General features: G+C 54.4%; 1 protein-coding gene across 2 annotated transcripts in view; it reads right to left on the reverse strand.

Annotated features, from left to right (window-relative positions):
- Window positions 1-15,698, reverse strand: part of LIG1 (DNA ligase 1) — a 48,447-nt gene that overhangs the window by 13,612 nt on the left and 19,137 nt on the right. For both annotated transcript variants that reach the window (XM_058529723.1, XM_058529724.1), the window contains exons 6-18: window positions 14,525-14,620; window positions 13,237-13,344; window positions 12,410-12,526; window positions 12,099-12,177; window positions 9,717-9,797; window positions 9,383-9,439; window positions 6,036-6,208; window positions 3,963-4,129; window positions 3,607-3,683; window positions 2,634-2,725; window positions 2,310-2,409; window positions 1,150-1,235; window positions 348-463 (exon numbers count right to left, since the gene is read on the reverse strand). In XM_058529723.1, the coding sequence (XP_058385706.1) occupies window positions 348-463; window positions 1,150-1,235; window positions 2,310-2,409; window positions 2,634-2,725; window positions 3,607-3,683; window positions 3,963-4,129; window positions 6,036-6,208; window positions 9,383-9,439; window positions 9,717-9,797; window positions 12,099-12,177; window positions 12,410-12,526; window positions 13,237-13,344; window positions 14,525-14,620 (1,349 nt within the window). The remainder of the gene's footprint in view (window positions 1-347; window positions 464-1,149; window positions 1,236-2,309; window positions 2,410-2,633; window positions 2,726-3,606; window positions 3,684-3,962; window positions 4,130-6,035; window positions 6,209-9,382; window positions 9,440-9,716; window positions 9,798-12,098; window positions 12,178-12,409; window positions 12,527-13,236; window positions 13,345-14,524; window positions 14,621-15,698) is intronic.

Consider the following 15,698-nt stretch of genomic DNA (forward strand, 5'->3'; position numbering starts at 1 on the left):
ACAGCCCTGGGTCACGGGACAGGTGCTCACCTAACTGCACCGAGGGTCACACAGGCGCCTGTTGCAACTAACACACCCACCAGCAGGGCACCAGCAGGGCCGACATTTCTTGAGCTCCTGCTGCTGTGGGTCGGGAATTTGGATGATTTTACCAAATAAGATGGATCTTCAGATAAGCCAGTGAGGTGGTTATTACAGCACTCCTTGCACAGAGGTGGGGACTAAAGCCCCAAGAGATGTGCAAGGTCATATGGGCAGTCTGTGGCAGAAGGTCCGTCTGACCGACCCCACGCCCTTGCTCTCTGGCACGTTCCTTTCTGCTGACGGGATGTGTCCACCCCCCGTACCTGTGCCCTCTGCCCGTCATATTTGTACTCGCAGGTGAAAGCTGCCTCCTCAAAGCGTTTCAGGACCTCGCTGACGCCGCGGGTGGGGTGGGCCAACATTGGTTTCAGGGGGACTCCTGGGGGGAGCAGATGAGAGAGAGTGAGTTAGGTGGACTGGGGGCAGAGGCGGGGGCAATCAACTCAAGAGGGAGTGTGGCGGGGACGGCTAACTGTGCAGACTTCTAACTGCCCGCAGAAGAGACGTGCGCAGTGTCTGGGTCTCATCATCACTAGGAAGCGGGCCGCCTCGTCTCTCTTTCCCTCTTCTCACAACCTAGGACAGAGACGTGAGCCATCTCTGATCACGCTCATTGGGGTGACAACCTCAGGATGACAAAGCGACGAGACAGAAGGCACTTGGGTCCCTGGGGATCCCTGGAGTGTGGCTGCGCATCCTCCCTAACTGCCTGCCTTCCTCTGCACTCTTACGTGCGAGAGAGACAGAGATTCTGTCTGGCCTGACCCACTGCCTTTGGGGGTATCTTTGTTACAGCAGCTTCCCCTACATCCTGTCTAATACAGAAGGGAAACTCCAAGGGGAAGAGGAATGGCTTTTAGCACAGGGAACAGGACTCAGTTTTGGTGGAGAGGATTCTGCGGGTTCTTAGAGGGGTGCTCGCCTAGTAGTGGGCACCCTCACAGCCGCCCTGGAGGAGAGAGTGGAGCCTGGAGGAGGGCCAGCCCTCGGCCCCCATGGCCCAGGAGCCAGCCTGCCCAGGGGGAGGCTGTGGTCACTCTCGAGGGGCCCACGGGGGGCCTGTACCTGGGCTCAGCTTGCAGTGCTCCGGGAGTCGTTCCAGGCCATGCTCCAGCAGCACGGGGACGATCCGGTCCAGGTCGGGCACCTCGCTGGGGCGGGGAGGGGGCAAGAGCAAGGTGGGAGGTGTCCTTCCAGGACTCTGCTCTCTGCCGCAAGATCCGCCTCTGCCTGTCTGTCACCTCGTCCCCCACTCTGCTCCTGCCCATCCCTGCCTCCTCTTGTCACCCTGTCTCCAGCTGTCTCCGCCACAATCCTCCCTCAGTGTCACTATATATCACTCTGTCTCCCTCCCTTGGTCTGGGCCTGCCATCACCCCCCATCTGCCATCATGAGACCAGCGATTCTCCACCTGGGCCACACGTTAGACCTGCACAAGAACGTGTTAAAGAAGTCTTTCTTCAAGGCCAGGCCCCACCTCCAAAGATTCTGATGTTACTGGTCTGGGGTGGGCCTGAGAGCGATAGTTTATAGATCCCGTCTCGCAGGCAGAGAGGGGGCCGCTGAGGCTGCTGCCCTGACCAAGGGGCTCTGAGGGACCTCCTCACTGCCGTGTGCCCAGCACCCAGGGCGGCCGCAGCCCAGAGCAGGTGCTCTGTGGGCATCTGTGGAATTGCTCACAGGCCCTCCTGCCGCTGATGCTCTCTCTGGGCAGTCAGCGTCCTGCTGCGGCCAGCCCTGGGCTGGTCGCTGGCCAGGTCCCTCCACGTGGCTCTCTCTGGAGCCCTCACCGTCACTCCATGGATGCTCTCTCCACGACTTCACACCCCCTCACAGTGCGTCAGCCACCAGCCCCTCTCCGGGTCTCCTAAGGCCTTTCCACACGTGCACTCCTATCTGGAACTTAGGAACCTCTCCATGCCTGCTGCTCTCACCTGCTGTCAGTGTCTCCTTGCCTCTCCCCGTCCCTGCGTCACTGACTCTTCACTGTTTGCCCCCTCCCCAATCTCTGTCCCCATCCTTGTGCTCAGCACCGATCTTGTCTAGACCACCACCCTGTGCCCTGTCACTGGCCCCATGACAGTCAGGCATGCTTGTCAGCCGCGCGCCCCTCCCACACCACCCATGACCCCTCAGGGCCCACCCCCTGCCCCACCCACATCATCTGCGCCCCTGGGGCCCCCCCCCCCGCCCCTCTCGCTCTGCCCAGGGCCCCTGGGTCTCACCAGAACGTCTGCTTCAGGATCATGCCTTGCTGCTCCAGCCACGTTTTTCTGGCCTCTGCTGTCTTGCTCTTCCCAGCATCCACCACGACCGGGGGGAGTTCTAGGACAAGACCCACCAGAAGAGGCTTTGGGACGGGCCCAACTCCCCTCAGCGAGCCCAGGGTCCACAGCGGGTGGTGTGTTGTGAACTCCGCTGCTGGGAACACTTTCCTCAGGGGAGAGCAGCCTGGAGTGACAGCGGAGGCAGGAACCACGTAGGGGAGGGGTGGGCCTGGACTTCTGAAAAGGAGAAGGGCAGGACGGGGACCGGCCGTGGGGGCTCACCTCGGCCCGGGGGTGTGAGGCTCACAGCCTGGGCCAGGGCGGCCAGCACCGACTGCTCTGCCAGCCCGAGGCGCAGCCGTCCACTCAGGGCTCTGGAGAGAGAGCAGGTGAGGCGGAGTGGGCTTGTCTGCACCTGCCCTATCTTGTCCTCTGTACCTTGCTCCTGCCTCCTCCAGTCTCCCCCACCCCCACCCTCTGCAGACCCTCTCCTCAAAACCAGAACAACCTCCAGAGTCGGAAGGGATCCAAGAGATCACACACACCCACTAAACAGATGAGAAAACTGAGGCCAGCCAATAACAATCACAACTGTAGGCATTTCCTGGCAGCAGATCTAGATGCCTCACAGGTGTCTTCACCCCTCATCCCAGCTACCCTCTGAGAAGACAGTGAGCCCGCGGAGGGCAAGGCCGGGACAGAGCCAGAGCTGGACCCTGAACGCAGCTGCCCCAGTGGTGTAATGATCAGGAACCCGTCCCCGGCACAGGCCTTGCTTTGAGCCGGCGACCACAGGCACGAGGCTCAACCTTCCTATGCTTCCATCTCCCATTCCATAAACCGGGGTGAGGCTGACAGGGCCTACCTCGCAGAGCTGCAGGGCGGAACTGATGGGATAAAGCACGGGGCAGGGGGCAGGGCACCCAAGAAATGCTCCATGCTGTGGGCTGTCAATGATTTTGTTTTCACTGTCATGGCAACCACCTGGCTCCTGAGCTGCACCGCCAGGCTCAGGCCAGGGCAGACACCACTCACCAATCACGGCACTCACTACCCAGGACCCTCCTCCAGGCAGCGCTGTCAAGGAGAGGAGCTGGCCCACAAAAGGAAACCTGTGCCCCCTTCCCACCCCCTCAGGGCGAGGGCCCCTTGCCACGCTGTCCTCATCTAAGGGCGGTCAGGGGACCAGGACTGATTCCAGCTGCCAGGCCCTCCCTACTTTCCCCTCTCCCCACCCTCACGGGCCCACCCTCACCTGGCGATGAATCGGGCTTCTGAGTGGCGGCAGGCCACAAAGAGGCCTTTGATGATGTCCATCTTTTTGGCTGTGGACTGAAGAGCGGGGGGAGAGCAGTCGGTGCCTGGGGGTGAAGGGAGGGGCCGCACCTCCTCCCGGCCACCCCGGCCACCCAGGAGCTGCCACCCTTGGAACCCCCCCACCCCCCCTTTGAGAGTAGGAAGAAGGAAAGGAAGCTCTGGAACCACAAGCAGAACTGAAGTGATCAGCCCCAAACAGTCTAACCAAAAGCCTTCTCGTTCTGTGTGGCTTTGGGCCCCCAGACGTGGAGCAGCTGGTCTGGGCCCCTGGGGTGAGCCCCTTGCCCCACTCACGGCACTCCCGGTGAGCCGGGCGATGTCCCGGAACTTGGTAAAGACCCCAGAGGCGGTGAGAGCGGGCGGGGGCAGCATGAGCCTCTGTGTGCTGCGGCTGTTCTCAGCCACCAGCCCTACGTCGCCCTTCTCGGCGGCCTCAGCCCGGACAGACTCGAGCTGCCGACCTTGTGGGGGTGGAGAGAGCGGGGTGGTGAGGGCGAGGAGGAGTGTGGCTGCGTGGCTCCCACCTGGCCTGGATGCATTTTCTCCAGCTACGTGTGCTCCAGGCGAGCCCCTGCCTTGTCCTTTCCTGGTGCTCACCCACTGGCTGAAATGGCTCGTTAAATACCTGCCTCCCTTCACGAGAGGTGTGAGAGGCCTACCAGACATTCACATGGAGTAAGTAAGCAGCGAGATGAACACGTCTACACTAGGTGAGATGTTGGCGGTGGTGCTGTCAGTGTGTAGACAGGATTTAAAGCCGTGGTGTGAGATGAGATCACCAGGGGAGCGAGTGTAGACAGAGAAGGTAGCCAAGAGACCCCTGCCTGTCCCCTAGCCGGTCACTAACACCCTCCCGCAGTGACCAATAGGCCTTCGCTTGTTTTTTTGTTACTCTTTTTGAAGTCACCAATTTAAACACGTTGGATGTGACCTGGCCTTACTTATGGTCCTGTGGGCACCGTTGACCATCAGCGCAAAGAGCAGAAATGGCCTCAGCCTCAGCCTCTTGTTGGGCAGGGAAACCAGCATCAGCAGCCGCCTACTCTCAGCCTCTTAGTATGTGAGAAAAAGAAACTCTTCCCTGTTCAAGCCAGTGTAGCGGGGTTTTGTTACTTGCAGCGGCAAGTATTACTAATGGACACAGTTTGCAGTGGGTCTGGTACGATGTCAGAGCCTAATGAGTGTACCGAGTGAGGGAGCGGGAGATTTTGAGTCCCATCTTCTCTGGCTCCGATGGCCCTACAACTCTTCTATCTCCCAGTCAATCTTTCTCAGTCACTCTGTCCATTCACAAAACCCTCAAAACCCTGCATCCTTAAATGCTGGTGTTGCCCAAAGTTCGACTCTAAGCACCCCCCACCCTCCCTGACCACCCTCTCTTTGGGCAAACGAGAGCTCGCCAGCACACTGATCATCCCTCCTAAGCTGAGGGCTCCCGGATCTTGGTCTCTGATCCGATCGACCGAGCTTCAGATCTACATACTTCCCAACTTCGTGGATGGCCCCCAAATACAGGTTGCTCACACCAGGTCCCAAGCTGAAATTATTAACTTTCCCTGAATGTGCCCGCCCCTCACCAGTGTCCTGTCCTGGTGGTGGTTCCATCATCCCCCGAGTCACCAAGTGAGATCTCAGGGCATTCTTTGCACCTCCTCCGTCCCCCGACCCCCAGAGCCGGCAGATCCCTCCTGTCCCCTGTCGCTCTGTGCTCCTGCCCTCTCCTCTGCTCCCTACAGCCCTGGCCCCAGCTCCTCTTCCCCCTGACCTTTGCCCCAGCTTCCTCCCTGGACTCCTGGCTTCCTGTCTGTCTTCCACACGGGTCCAGAACTGACCTGCTCCTCCGCTGCTCACGATCCTTCCATGGCTCCCCAACACCCTCACAATAAACACTGAGTATTCGAGGCCCTTGGCAGGCCCCGCCCACATCACCAGCTCTCCATAAGCACTGGGACTGAGCCCCTGTAGGCCGCTGGCCCTGCCCCCATCCTGTTCTTTCCTCATCCCCCCTCAGCCCCTCCCAGCTCTACTGGTCAAAGTCCTATAGGACCTCTGCCACGCCCAAGACCTAAACTCAGCCCCCAAACCCCGCTCTCTGCCTGTGGCATCTTTCCCCAGGCCCTCCTCTCCACCCAGGGCCAGTCTCAACCCAGGCCCGGTCCTCCCTCACCTGAACCACTGACCCGCCACCCCACCACTCTGCCCCACCACCCCACCACTCTGCCCCACCAGGCCCTCTTCCCTCGTCGGCCTCTCTCCCCCACTCTCCTTCCGAGTCCCTCTCCACCATCTCTCAGATCCTCCCGACCTCTCCACTTGCTCCCTCTAAGTTCCCCTCTCATTGGAACTCCCACGACGGCCCCTTCCTACCTGTGGCCTGGGCCACTGCCTTGAGAAGGATGCCGTCACCGATGCCAAGCTCGAGGCCCTGCTGGGGCGGCCCAAGGCGGTTGAGGCTGAGGTAAAGGATGGGGAGGAGGTCTGGGGGTGACAGGGCCACCACAGAGCGCAACAAGTTGCTCAGCGTCTCCACCATCCGGAGCCTGGAGGAGGGGACAGGGGAGTGACCACCTGGTACTTCAGGGTCAAAGCTGGGGGTGGGGATCAAAGGAACCAGGGAAGGAGGAGAGAGAAGAGCTCAGTCCCAAGTGTGTGACTTGAGCCACAGGCACAATCACAGACTGCTGGTGGGAGACTAACTAGGTTAGACAGTAATGATGGAAGAGGGTGGAGACGATCCGCCACAGAGAAGTAACAGGTGCTGATTTTAAGCACTCTGCGTGTTTTAACTCACTGAATTCTCATAGCTCCCCTATGAGCTAGATACTAACACTATTCCCATTTTACTGATGAAGAAACTGAGGCACAGAAAGATTATGTAACTTGCCCAACGTCGCAGAGCTATAAGTATCGAGCTGAGATCTGAACCAAGGCCGTCTGCTCGAGGACGTGGGCTCCCAGCCATTAACCCGTGCTGCCTCTAAAAATAAAATAATGTTTCTGTCTGTGTCAGAGAAAACTGTGAAAACATCTGGTTTGCTGTTGGCAAACTCAGATTCAGAGGGCCGAACTGAAAAGAGAAGCGGTCTTTCTTACAGAAGCAGCCCGATTAACAACAGGAGAAGGAATGAGAGAAATGCAAAACCACCAGTGGGCAGACACACAGGCGGAACTGTTACAGGCAGCACCCACCGTCGGATGCTATAGTGGGTGGAACAGCATCTCCCCAAAGTTCAAGTCCACCTGGAGCCTGAGAATGTGGCCTTACTTGGAAACAGGGTCTTAGCAGGTGTAATTAAGCTAACGACCAAGATGGGATCATCCCAGATTAGAGTGGGTCCTAAATACAATAAGCATGTCCTTCTAAAATACAGCCATGCCTGGATTAATGACGGCGATATGCTCTGAGAAATGCATTGTGAGGCAACTCCGTCGTTGTGTAAACGTCAGAGTGTACTTGCACAAACGCAGACAGTATATATAGCCTTCTACGCACCTCGGCTATGTGGTACTAATCTTAGGGGACCACCGTCCTACATGCAGTCTGTTGTTGACCGAAATGTCATTATGTGAAGCATGACTGTACAGAAAAAGACACCCAGAGAGACACAGAGAAGAGGGCGATGGGAATATGGAGGCAGAGACTGGAGCGACGTGTCCACAAGCCAAGTGCCCAGGAACACTGGCACCCAACAGAAGCCAGGAGAGAGGCACGGGTCAGACTTTCCCTCAGAGCCTCCAGAAGGAACCAATCCTGCCCACACCTTGATTTTGGACTTCTGGCCTCCTGAAACGTGTGAGAAAACATTGCTGTTGTTTTCAGCCACCAAGTTTGTAGTTATTTGTTTGGGCAGCCCTAGGACACTAACACAGATGCTAAAATGAGCGGGCGAAAGTCTGAGGAGAAACAGGAGCCTTGCAGAGACTCAAAGAGAATCCCCACAAGATGCCTATTAATCGCAAAGAGAAAAGCAGCAACCGTGCAGTGGAGACGCCTGGTCGACGGCCCCGCAGCCATATAACCAGGAGTCAGAGGGAGGCAGAACGTGCCCCCCGCGGGATGCGGTGAGAAAGCATCACCTCCGCGCCCTTCCTGAGGGAAGAAGAAGCACCTGAATCAATTCCTGAGGGAGCATCAGACAAACCCAAACTGAGAGACGTTCTACAAAATCCCTGGAGTCTTCAACAGTCTGGAGGTGAAGGAAGGACAAAGACAGACTGAGGAAGCGTCCGGGAGGAAGGAGATGAAGGAGACAGGACGACTAGGCGCCCTGGGTGGGGGCACCTAGGATCCATCCTAGATGGATCTTGGCCTAGAGGAAAGGACGCAAGTGGGAAAACTGGCAAAATGCAAATGAAGTCTGCAGATTACTTAAGAGTATGCGCTCACGTCAATGTCCTGGTTTTGGTTAACTTTCCTGTGCTGGTGTAAGATGTTAACATTAGGGGAAGCTAGTCAACGGTATATGAGGACTCTCTGTACTATTTCTGCAATTTTTCCCTAAGTCTAAAATTATTTCCAAAAAATTTTTAAAAATTGTAAAACTCTCCCAATTTTTAGATTATAGGGTTTGGACAGTCACCTGCAGTTCTCTTGAATTAAGCGTTCAAGGGAACAGTTTCTCCTGAAACTAAGCACCCAGCTGTGTTACGTTTTCATCTCACTGTTCTCACAGCAAACATGAGATGTATGATCCTCACTGTACTCATCAGCGACGGAAGTTCAGAGAGGTCAGGCCGCCGTCCAGTCACGCAGCCAGGAAGCAGCAGAGCTGGGCCCACTCCCAGACCTGTCTGTCCTTAAAGCAGGGCTTTAAGATAATCCGGCCCTCACTCTGCAGCTGCCCACAGGCTGGCCTCCAAGCCCCCCAGCCTGGCATTCAAGGCCCTTCCTGTGCCCTCTGTGACCTGCGATTCCATTGTGGGGTTTGAGCCCCAGAGGAGATTCCTCCCATGTTCACAAAGACAAGCGTTTATAAGAAAAACATTGGGAAGAGCCTAAATGCTCCACTAATGTTGGGGAACTGAAAAATGACATACGTAAAAATGAAGGAATACTATGGACCAGTTGAAATGAGCTAAGATCTACTTAAACCAATGTGGAGAGATCTGGAAACAATGCTGACAGTAGAAGTAGGCGGCAGAATGAGGTGGGCCCCTCAATAACGATGACATAAACTCAAGCCCCAGGGGTGAGAGCTGGGGTGGGGAGGGCGAGAACAGGAGTGGGGAAGGGGTGGCGGGGCGAGGACCGGGTCCGGGCAGCCCTGTGCACCGGGGGCCAGTCCCGTGCGTCCGGGAGTGCAGGGCTCTGAGGGGAAAGTGCTGAGACGAGACGGGAGAGATTCTCGCTGTAACCAAGACCCGGATTTCCTCTCACTGACACTGAGAAATGTCATCCAGGCTGTGGGGGGTTACTTCCAATTACTTAGGGTAGGTTAAGTTCCTGCCATCAGGTGTCACCCTCGTGTCTCGCTTTGACCAACAGAACGAGGCAGAAATGATGGTGTGGGCCTTCCAGGCCTCGAGAGGACCTGCGGCCACTCTTGCGGCCGTGCCCATGGTCCGTGCTCACGTGCGTGAGGGCGAGGCTGAAAGAGGAGAGGCTGAAAGGATCAGGCAGCCCGAGGCACAGCGACTGCCAGGCAAGGCACAGAGCAGGAACAGCACCCGCCCCGCCTGCCCCCCCCCCGGCCCAGGCCGGCCTCACCAATTACCGAGCAGACACCTCCTCGATCTTCTCAAATGTCCGGGCCACAGCCAGGTAGGGGACCCTGGGGGAACGAGGAGACACAAGAGCAGAATGTACAACCTATGCCGCCCCTCCATCCACCTCCCTGGGGTCAGCCTCGCTGAGACCCAAATGCACGCGTGCAACCCTGCTCCCTGCCAGGGGTTTTCTCTCCATCCCCTTCAATGCTGCCGCCGACTGTGTCCCCAAAACACGGAGGGAGAGAAGCAACAGTGTCCTCCAACTGAGGCCTCCAGTAAGAGGGCCTCCCACAGGGAGAGGGACTGGAGGGAGACAGTCTGGGGAGGGAGAAGCCTCACTTCTGGCCTGGCTTCCAGCAGGCATCTTCAACAGGGTGGTAGTTGTTCTTGGTGGGATTGTAGCTGGGAGGGTCCAGGGGTCTGTGGAGGCGAAGGGAGATTAAATCAGGTAGACGCCTGGGTCAAAGAGAAGTCATTCCTCCAACTTACTGAGCGCCTACTGTGTGCCAGGCACTGTTCTAGGCCCAGGGGCACAGAAGTGAATGAAAACAAAGTCGGCTAACCTGGAGCTCACATTCTAGTGTGAGAATCAGGGAAAAAACAAAACATATAAACAAATAATTTTAGATATTAAAAAATATTTTGGAAAACAAAATGAAACCAAGTACAGGGAAAAAGCAAGGAAAGAGGGAAAAAGAGTGGGTATTGGGGCGAAGAGCATTCCACTCTGGGCAGGGGGAACAGCAAGCGCAAAGGCCCTGAGGCAGAGACACACTTGACATGTTTGAAGAGCAGAAAAGGGGTCAGTGCGGCTGGAGTGAAGTAGCATGATCTGAATGTTTTTTAGAGCCCGCTGTAACAGCCAAGGACCCCTCTGGGCCTCTCAGTCTCCCTCCCTCCTTCATTCTGGGTGGAACAGCAGGGGAAGGGTACAATCACTGGGTGCCACCAAGGGCCAGGCACTGTGCTAAGAGCACGACATCAGACCTACAGGTCTTCTAACCCTGTTTTCCAGATAAGGAAACTGGGGCACAGAGTGGCTAAGAAGCTTACCCACAGTCACACAGCAAGTAAGAAGCAGCACTCCAGAGACTGTGTTCTAAACCTCTCCATCATAAATGCCTCTAGAAATGCCTCCCCTGATCCTGTTAGAGCCACCACGGCCCAGACTCTGCAGTCGGACTCATCTGGGTTCAAATCCCTGCTCCATCACCCGCCAGCTGTGTCACCCTGAGGACGCGGGCTCCCCTCTCTGAACGGTGTCTCCATCTGTACAGTGCAGCCACCAGGAGTCTGACAGTGGCACGCTGTTGTGAGGGTTAACTAAGAAATTACGGTGAGGGTCCCCAGTCCTTGGTGCATTTTGTGGGGAGCATTTTTAAAACAACACTGACTCCGCAGCCTCAGGCCTGTATCTATACCAAACTGGGGGGGGGACAAAAAGGTGGGGGAGAGGACGTAGGAGTTTTATTCAGCCCTTCAGCTGATTCCGATGCACAGACAGGGCTGTGGACGGCTGAGCTGGACAGAGAGAGTGCAGGGCTGTGCACAGTGAGTTGTGTGGACTCAGTGTTTAACAAGCAGCTCAACAAGGTTGCTTCCATCATTACTAAAAGACGAAGCAGAGCACGATGGGTAAGAAATTCCACGGCCAGACTGCCCGGTTCAAATCCCAACTCTGGCGCACTCCCCATCTGCGACCTCAGCAAGGCACTAAAATCAAATAATAATAATAATAATAACAGCTGCTGCAACTTGCTGAGCTTGGGGACAGCCAGACCCTAGTCTAAATGCTTCAGACCCTCAGGGGGAAACAGGCACAGAAAGGCTGAGTCACTTCCCCAAGGTCACGCGGCTGGAGCAGGGATTTCTAACCACGCCACAACACGGTCCTGCTTCCACGCCTCACTTTTCTCATCTGTGAAATGGGGGTACCAGCAAATCTACGCACAAGGGTGCTGGGAGGATCCGATGCGTTAGGATATGGAAGACACACTGCCTAGTGCCTGGCACAAACAGTTGGCTGGAGGCAGCCAGCAGAGGGACAAGTGATCAGGCTGGGAACGGTATAAGAAAAATGGTCATGGTATCACACAAAATAAAAAGCAGGATATAAAACTTTAGATACAGACAGTAGGACGGATTCTGTTAGAGAAACTTATTTATAAATATATAAGCACAGACACGTACCCAGGAGGCCAGACGGGGCAGTGGTGAAGAAACAGCCCAGGTTTAGGAATCAGGGGAACCAGGGTCCCAGGCTTGGCCCTACCTCCGTCTCCCTGTGTGACCCGGAGAAGCCGACCTAACCTCTCTGGGCTACCTGTCTGCGAAATGGCTAAAATGCCTGCTTTCTCCACAGGACTACTGCAGAGATGAAGTAAAACAGCATAGAAGGAACCTTTAGCACCGCACCTGACACATAGTAGGTGTTCAAGAAAGGGAGTCGACTATTCAGCAGTCACACGCTGAAACGGTGCCACTTAATCTCACTAATAAAGTCTCAACTGCGGCATGAAATTGAGGTTAAGAATCCCCAAAACATTTTTATTAGAATAATTAAACCTTAATCACAGAATTTTAAAGCTGAAAGAATTTTTTGTGATTAACTATCTCACTTTTGGAGGCCTAAAATAAAATCAGAGAGATTCTGGCCTCACTGCATTCGTCTTTCTTTATCCCCCGTCCTTCCTCTCTACCTAACAGTCAACACGGACTCACCCCTTGGTCTCCTCCTTTCTTGGAGCATCAGATCCCTCTTCTTCCTCCACATCTCTTTTGACTGCCGGCTTCCGGGGGCCTGGGAACGAAGCCGGGAAGTTGTGGGTCTTTTCTCCTTCTGACAGCCCCCACCTGCCACCCACCCTCCCCCTGGCAGGGCCCCGATGCTCGGGGAGATGGGGGACAAGCCAGGGAGATGAGTCAGACCTTCCCAGCCGGGAAGGCCAGAGAGATCTGCAGCACTTTCTGAGAAAGACCCACTCACCTTTCCCTGCACAACCTGGGAGGATGAGGGGCAAGGAGAAACTCACTGAAGAAGCCACTGAGTGTCTTGGGAGTTCTGGGGGGAGGCTGAGTCTGGTCCTCCTGTGGTTCCTGCTTCACAGCCCCCTCAGGCTCTGAAACGCGGTCTGTCGGGGGCTCTGCTTCTAAAGCAAGAGACGTCAGATGGGGATGCAAACCGTTTCGCCCCTGAAACTTTATTTTTAACCCCAAGGTCATTCTGACCCTACAGATGGAAAACATAACCAATTCTGCCCTTCTCCTTTCTGTAGGTTTTGAGCCTCTCAAGCCTAATGCTTTTTCGTCAGTACTGACTAATGGAATTCCAGCATTTGGCCTGAAATTGGAGACTTGCCAACAGTGCTAAAAAGAAATTTCAGCAGCACGATGAGAAGAAAATGTTCCCATTCTCCTGCAGCTGCAGAAAATCAGATACGATTCTGCATCCTAAAAATGTCCCCACAGTGTTGTTTCTGACACAGGAGTCTCATGGATACCCGGACTGCAGGGGTTGTTCTATGGCCTGTGAGGGTAACTTGAACCTCTAAAAGCCCATAACTCAGCCTGGTTGTCTAACTAATAAATTACTGCTCAATGAATAATACCTAGTACCTGTGATTTCTGAAAGATATAAACATTTTGTTGAAGGATGACTGGCTCTTTCTTTTTTCCCCACATGCATGGAGGAAAATAATAATAAAAACAACAATCAAAAAACCTAGGATTCCCCTAGAATTCGCATTTAAACAACTCATTTGAGAATCTACGTCTTATTTAAATTAACTGTCCTCCAACAACGTCGGACCCCAAAACCAGAAAGATGGGGCCACGGGGAAGAAGAGGATCAGGAACTCACTGGGGGCCTTTAGGGGCTCAGGGGGTGTTGTGGGCTGGTCCTCCTCTTCTGTTTCCTTCTTGTCGGCCACGTCAGGCTCTGTGAGGCTTTCTGGCGGGGTCTCTGCTTCTGATGACAGAAAAGGCAGATGGCAAAACATCACTTTGACTCCCAAGGACATTTCAACTCCCAAGACATTCTGCCCCCATTTGTTCTTTCCTGTGCCAATCAAGCACGTCCATAAAGTGATGGGAGGTGTGAGAACCGCTCTGGTCAACCCTGAGCAAGCAGGACCTCTGAGGGAACCCAACCCCACCGCTCACCAGTGCAGCTGAGAAACAGATACAAACGGCCTGTCTCTTCTTATGAACTACTATTTTTTAATTATTCATCGCAAAATAGAATTGGAAAGGGTTCAAAATGCAAACGATAACATTATAGATAAAAAATAAAAAATTTTTTAAACTGACTGAAAAAAAAATCACACCTCAAACTATATAAACTAATTGGGAAAAATCTGCCTTAGTAGAAAGAAGCCACCCACCCCCAGGCCCCCAGACACCGACAATGGCTAAAATGGCATGATTTACAGTAAAATTTGTTACTGACTAAAAATCGCCAACAGGAAATCACATCTCGACCAAATTCAAATCTGCCCTGGGAAAGCTGAGCCTAATGAGGACTTTTTATGCAACAAACAAACTAGCAGTGGCAAAGGCTGCAAGTGTTATGTTCTCATACAGGCCCCAAGCCATCAATGAGGCGAATCACGTGTGCACCAGGATGCAGGGAACTCACAGGGGCCCTGCGGGATATTTTACATTTTCAAAGAAAACCGGTGACATCTGTCGGACACTGTATGAACTACTAGCTCAAGGTATTTTAGTTTTCAGTATCAGATCGCATTCCTTGCAATTTCTGATGCTATATTTCTGCAAAGCTGGGTTTTCACTGGTGGCTGTGACCAAAACCAAGTATTGCACATAAACCAGCATGGAACAGGATGCTGTGCAAGTTTGGGAATTCATAGGGAAAAAGAAATCATTCCTTAAAATAAATGCAAAAACAGAAGACAAACATGGGAAAATGAGTATGAATTATTACTGAATTAAGATGGCTAAAAGAACGTATTCCCCGAGGCTTTCATAACAAAAATTCCTGTGTTGGTGTGTGGGATTCTGATGGACATGACCGGATTCATGGACACAAGCATCAGACCAGTGGGGTCCTAACACCCTGTCCTCTCAGACAGGCCCCCACCCTCCCAGACCCCCCCACCCCCGCCACTTTTCTCCTCCTGGTGCGTCACCTTCTTCCTCCTTCCTCCTCTTGGCTTCTCTATCCTTGTCCTCGTTCTCCTCTTCCAGGGCATCCTGAATTGCCCGTTTGGGAAGCTGCTTCCGAGCTGGGAAGGCAAAGGTCTCGATGTGGCTGACTGGCTGGCCCGTCTGCCCCCACCCCGGAGAGCTCAGGCCCACGGATGATGGGGCCCCTGAGAAGGCCCTGGGCCCCCTCCTCTTCTGCCCCAAGGCGGGCCTCATCCTCCACGCGCTGCTGCTTCCTGGCTGAGTGACCGAGAGAAGGTTATTTAAGCTCTCTGTGCCTCACTCTCCCACATCCGCAGAATGGAAACAATCCTCAAAAGTAAGCTATAATGAAACGTGCTTGGCCCCGTACCTGACTCGAGCAGACGCTCTCGGTGCCACTCCTGCATCCCTAAGACCTTACCATTAACGTGTGTCCCGGACAGCTTTTCTGGATCCTCAGAAGTCTGGAAGTGACAGGGCGCCAACAGGCCCGGGGAGCAGCCCTCACCCAGTGACTGATGGGGGCTGATGTATAAACACCCAGGTCCTCGCACCTCAGGTAGACAATCCTGAGGCACGCACTTACACCGATCCCCAGAGAATCTGACTCCAGCTGCCCACTGCAGTAGCCAGCCTGAGAATACACCTGTTATTGGCTGCCTCCCCTTCCCTGAGCATGGTGTTCTCCACACCTCCCAAAGAAACAACCTGTACTTGAACCCTTATTTCGGAACTTCAGAGCCAGCTTCCAGAAGACTCCAAACGGAGATACTAACACTTGGCGAGGAATTCACTAACAGGCAGCTGTAATCATTTTCATTGTCATCTCTCACCTTCTCCCTGGTCTCCCGGCCCCCAGTGGCTCCTTGTCATGGCCCAGAGGGATCTCCTACCAGCCATGGCTGGCACTGAACCTCCCACTCAAAAGCCTTCCACATTTCCCCAGCTCCCCTCTAGGATAAAGTCATTTGATATCCACCTGTGCCACCTGATCTCTCTGTAGTGGACATTCTAATTCTAACTCTTCCCAAGCGACACAATCCACTTTATTTTCCAACATTGCTGAATTGCTGTTGTTCTCAGCACACCACGCTGTGTTACACCTCTTTGCACATGCTGTTTAGCGGCCCTTTGGGACACGGCTCAGATGTCACTTCCTCTAAGAAGAATTCCCTG

This window comes from Diceros bicornis, chromosome 34, assembly GCF_020826845.1.
Source record: "Diceros bicornis minor isolate mBicDic1 chromosome 34, mDicBic1.mat.cur, whole genome shotgun sequence".
NCBI lineage: Eukaryota > Metazoa > Chordata > Mammalia > Perissodactyla > Rhinocerotidae > Diceros > Diceros bicornis.